The sequence below is a fragment of the Athene cunicularia genome (genome assembly GCF_003259725.1).
Source record: "Athene cunicularia isolate RWA chromosome 26 unlocalized genomic scaffold, athCun1 chr26_part2, whole genome shotgun sequence".
NCBI classification, from domain to species: Eukaryota; Metazoa; Chordata; class Aves; order Strigiformes; family Strigidae; genus Athene; species Athene cunicularia.
In genome coordinates, this window is record NW_020799137.1 from 868,862 (window position 1) to 874,517 (window position 5,656).

Consider the following 5,656-nt stretch of genomic DNA (forward strand, 5'->3'; position numbering starts at 1 on the left):
GAGGGGACACAGCTCCCTGAGAGTAGCTCGCAGGGGTGGTGGGTGCTGCTGGGGTCCATAGGGAGCCATCAGGGCAGCCAAGGGTACTTCTTGCAGAGTACTCTGGGGTGATGCTTAAGGGTTTCCTTTCCCATCTACCTACCTCTCTGGTAGGGTGGAGAGTTGGGGACTGACCCTTTCCTCTGTGGGGGTGCTGGGTTCATCATGCTGAGGGTGCTGGCATATGTGGGGGTGCCATGGGATGGCATATCTCTTCCCGTGTCTCAGCCCAGCTCACCTCTCCCTGGCTATGGAGGGGAAAGAAGGGGCTTGACAGCTCCGAGGTTCAGAGCTGCAGAAGTCACATTGCCCTGGGCTCTCCTGGTTCTCTTCCACCAGGACACCCCTTTGCTCAAGCACTCAGGTACCTCCATGGGTCCATGGGCACAGGGGCCAGAGGGTGAGGTGCCCCCAGCATCATCAACTGCCACTCTCCAAGGAGCCAGAGGTCTCCATCAATGGCAGAGGACCTCCTGGGTGTTTTTTATCATTTTATTTTATTTGCATGAAGATAAACTGCGCCTTTGTCTGTACAATTTCTCCTTAAATACTTGGCAACCCTTAAAAAAAAAAAACCAAACAAAAAAAACAAACAGAAAAAAAATAATCAAAGGAACAGTGCAGGCTACAATATCAAAACAGTACGATGCTTGTGAATAAATAACCCCCTGAGGCAGCTGGGGGACACGGCTGTTCGGATTGCACAGGGCTGGTGAACCCAGGCCTCCTGGGTCCTCACGACCCCTTCCCCTGACATCAGGAACAGTGGCCAGATGGGGACCAGGCTGGGCACGGAGGACCCCTCTCTGCTCTCTCCCAGCTCCTAGGTGCCTGGCTCGGCCGTGGTGGTGCTGGTGGTTTTGTTGGTTTTGCAGCAGAAGTACTGGTTCCAGATCTGCAGGAAGGCTGTCCGGAACTTCTTGATCCTGAAGGCGTAGACGATGGGGTTCATGGCCGAGTTGCCGTGGGTGAGGAAGATGGCGATATAGGTGAGGATGTGCGGTGTCTCGCAGGATGGGCAGAACAAGGTGATGCAGTTGAGGACATGCAGAGGGAGCCAACTGAGTGCAAAGAGGAAGAGGACCAGTGCTAATGACTTGGCAATCTTCAGCTCCTTCCCATAATACTTCTGGGGGTCGTTAGAGCTGGAGGAGACCTTCTTGTTGAGTTGCTTGCGGATGAGGTTGAAGACTTCCAGGTAGATGAGCAGCATCAGCAACAGGGGAGGCAGGACCCAAACGAAGAAGTTGAAGTACACCATGTACTCCATGCTGATGACCGTCTCAAACTGGCACTTGATGACAAACTCTGTGTGGCTGGCATTCAGCTCCTGAGTCCTCCGCATCTTGTTCAGGTTGTTCCAGCCAAACATAGGGGTGAGTCCCACCAGAAAGGAGACGATCCAACAGCAAGCGATGGCCACTGCTGCCCTCCGGGGTGTCACCACACTCTTATACCTGTAGAAGAGACAGCAACCACAGGAAAGAATTCAACACAAGCGGGATGCTCTGCCTGGGGGTTAAGACCACTCCACGTGGGGTGGCAGTGCCCATGCTGAGATGGCTTGATGCTTCTCACTCCCTTCCTTGTCAGTCTGTAAGAGCTTGTCCTGATAGATGGGCTAATGGACTTCTTCTCTGCATGTGCCCTGCGAAACCTCACTGTTTCCCACCACCACCCCCTGCCCCAAGGATGGGCAGAGACCTCAGACATGATCCTGGAGCTCTGGGGGTTGATGCCAAGCCAGGAAATGCATTAGCAACCTGGAGCGTGTCTGTGTGTTCAACCCTGATATCTACGGGGGAGTTTCATGTCGCTCTGGCAGCCCACCTTAGATCTGAGCACCCTAAACTGAGAGCACCCTTTCCTCCCACCAGCCCTGCCAGCACCCTGTCGCAGACAATTCCCCTTGTGCCAGGGGAGGAAATCGCCAGCAAAAGCATCCCCTGGGTCTTGCCAGGCAGGAGGAAGGATCTGACAGTGCTAATGGACCCCTGGGGAAGCTTCTGGGCACAGCCTGTTTCACTTCCTAATGTGCTAGGTCGATTGACAAAACCTCTTTCCTAATGGGCCTGTGCCAAATGATGGAGGAGGAGGAGGAGGAGAGCCGTGCTCTGGCCGAGCTCTGATCCCTCCCTGATGCCACCAGGGAGCACACCCGGGGCTGGGCTCATCTCTCCAGAGCTCTCAAAGCGGGAAGTGGAGCCTGCAAATTGATTTTCCCTCCTGGCCCTCAAAGGAAAACTTCTCCTTGGAGCCCCCTACACACACACACCCCCCCAGCTCCTTCCCGCTTTGCAATCCCTGCAAGCTGTGTCCCATCTCCCCACTCCTGGGGGTTTCTAGGCTCTTTTACTGATTTTGCTGATCATCCCAGGTGCTCCCTGCCCTGCAGAGGCTGGGGAGAAAAAGCTTCTGACTATCAGCAGTGCCACTGCAGCCCCCAAACACCCTCTGGGGGCTTGCAGCCAACACCCAGGCACAGAACTGCTCCCAGAGCACCCACCCCTTCTCCTGCCCTCATGCCTGGGTGGGGGGAGCACACAGGACGGGCTGAGCACCGAGACCCCGTTGTTAGTCCTGAACCGGGCTGCGATCAGAGGACGCAGTGTGCGCTCCTGCCGCCAAAGCAGAGGGGCTGGGGAGCGGCTGCAGGGGGCCCAGCCCGGCTGGTCCCGGCCCCCCGCAGCTCCAGAACATTGTGTGTTGTTGCAGATGGCTATCAGGACAGCTGCAGAGGTCGTGCAGACCTCAGGTCCCTGTACGCACACAGCTCGCAGGGTCCAGAGCGTATAACACACAAACAGCAGAACAACGTGCCCCACACGCTGCCGGCTGCTCGTCCACCTCCCCACCTCAGTGCACGGCCCTCCCAGCGCCTCACTGCACATCTGTTCATGGTGCTGCACACCCACCCCTCCTCGCTGCACATCCATCCCTTCTGAATGCCCATCCCTCCCTCGTTAATGCACACCCATCATCTCCGCTGCACATCCATCCCTCTTCGCCTCACACGGATGCCCCCACCCCACTGCACATCCATCCCTCCATCTCTCCACCACGGTCCACATCCATCCCTCCTTTCTGCATATCCATCTCCACCAGCTCGCTGCACATCCCTGGCCTGACACACACAACAGTTCCAGCATCAGGACCTGGCTCTCGCTGCTCCCCACTTCACACCCTGAGGTTTTAGCGTGGCACTGCAAGAGCAGTTGGCAGCTGAGAGAAAAATCCTGTCTGTGTGTCCCCCTGCACATGTGCACCACGGTCACAGGAACCACGGATGAACCCCCAAAATCCATAGAAAACAGCAACATTTGGAGCTGGGGCTTTTGTTCCTTTTGTTCCTTCAAGCAACAAGCCAAGGGCAGAGGCAGTGGCAGCACCCTGCAGGGAAACGTGTTCCCCTGGGGGCTCACGGGTGCCCACTGTCCCCCCTCAGCCCTACCCGGAGAATGACAAAAGCCATAAAATGACTCCGAGTTCCTCCTGTGTCTGACCATGCAGCCCTTGTGGGGTTCAGCTGCTCTGAAGGCTGAAAGCTCTGCTTAAAGGAGGGAAATGCAAGATCCCACATGGCACAGGGCATGGGGGGGGGTGAGGGTGTGCAATTAGCAGAGGGGTCAGGGACAGACTTTGCTGTGTTCCTGTGTTTCTTCCTTGGTTATGCCATAAAGAAAAAGCCTTTCTCATTTACCTCATTTTGCATTAATATGATAGGGCTGGGGTTTGGGATGAGTCTGGGAGGAAGAAGGACTAGAAAACGTTGATAATGGCTCACAATTAATAAATAATCTTATTAGTATCATCATCACTGGAACAATTGCTAGCATCATTGCAATTTTATTACTACTATTATTTTTATTAACAGCTGCGACTAAAACATCCATGATAATAGTCACCACCATCATCATCCAATCTGGGGTTGTCTCCTTTGTCTGTGGGGTTTTAAGCCTGACCATAATTGCTAGATTTTCCTCCTGTCCTCCCTCACTGGTGGTTTTTGCACCATCCCTTCCCCAGAGAGATGGGCATCGCCCCAAGTCCTCCTGGACACCCTGCCAAGGCCAGGAGAAGGGGGCCTGGAGGGAGCATAGCAACCGTCCAGCCTCATTGATATCCTGGTGAAATGGGATGGGCAGGAGCTTTGGTCTGGTGTGGAACAAAAATGGCTTTGAGGGTTTGGAAAATAATGCGAAGAGGCAAAATATCAATTATGGATTGAGTGTTGTTTTTGCATCCCCAGAGGAAGTACAAGAAGTGATGGTTGGAGGTGGAGGCAATCAAATTGTCCCCAAGGGCTGCACAGAGCTAGCGGGGAGACATGGAGCAGGCTCTGCAAGGGAGGGATCCTGCCTTGTGGTGGGATGCTCCAGAAGATGGTGCAGTCAAAGTTTCAAGGGCTGAGGATGGAGTCACTGGGGGAGAAGATATTATCTATGCTCCCCAGACCCTCACCCCAAGGACATTATCCATCTTCCTTTCCCTTTGCTTGTCACTCCCACACTAAATTCAACTTCTCTATCACATTTTGATGGGGCCAGACCTCAGCATCCCTCTCAGCTGCAGCCAAGGGAGCTCAGCTCAGCCCAGAACTTGCTCTTTAGGTGTCTGGCACTGGGTGGGCAAAGCCCCTGTGGCCATCTAACACCAGGACACATTCGAAAACAGAGCAACCTATTCATTGCATTTCTATTGATTTGACTTGTCTTAGGGTCCATCTCCCAAGAGAGAGACAAGGGCTCATTTCCTACATCTCCAACCCACAGGTCAATCCAAATCTAACACTCACACAACATCTCCTCTTGTTTTGGTTGTAAAAGCTTCGATTCCAGGTCTGGTTTGAATGAAATTTGTCTGTTTTTTAGTATTCCTGGGAATATCCTTTTTGTCCAGAAAATACCAGCAGTTGTCCAGGCAGCCCCAAGATGCAGCTTTGCTGGTCCTTGCTCTGGTAGGGCATGTTGCAGTGCAATGCCTGGGGAATTAATTCACTAATGAAGGCAGGCCATCACTAATGAAATGAAGCTGGAGCCGACGTGGTAGGAGGAAAGGAGGCCAAGCTGACATGAAGTTCATCTGCATTATGACTGCAGCAAGGAAAAGCAGCCAGAACATGTCCTGATCTAATTGAAAATCTCTAGACAAAAGTGCTTTGATCTCAGAGGATTTTGGTTTCTGCTCCTTTTTCCTGGCTGTATCATTGCTTCAGATCTTTCAGTGTCCTGGAGGTCACTGGGCGGGAGAACTCAGATGTTGGTGTTCAAAAGGGTGTTCAGAACTGCAAGCTGAGTAATGTGAAGTGGCATCTGAGTTCTGCAAGGGACAGTCTCAGCCACTGCTCAGGGCTGGAATGAAGAGGTCCCTGGGCACCTGCACAAGGTGGGAAGTGCTGCAGAAGGGACACTGTGTGACAGGGGAACCCTGACCATGGCTCCTTTGCCACCTCTAACCCTGGACATGAAAAGTTTATTCCCTCTTCTATCTCTTGCTTTGGCTGTTTCCTCCTTCCCTTCAGATCTCTTTTGGGCTTCATTTAGGTCAAAACCCTAAGCTCAAAATCTTGAAGGTTATCAAGGATTTGGAGGTATATTAAAATGTCTTAAAAGCTCTG

At 53.0% G+C, this 5,656-nt stretch overlaps 1 protein-coding gene across 1 annotated transcript; it reads right to left on the minus strand.

Moving 5' to 3' along the window:
- Positions 1-454: 454 nt before the first annotated feature.
- Positions 455-1,507, minus strand: LOC113488994 (adenosine receptor A1; the record flags this gene model as incomplete). The annotated part of the gene is made up of 1 exon (XM_026864460.1): positions 455-1,507. A coding segment is annotated over one exon (645 nt), but the record flags the coding sequence as incomplete, so codon positions are not given.
- Positions 1,508-5,656: the final 4,149 nt, after the last annotated feature.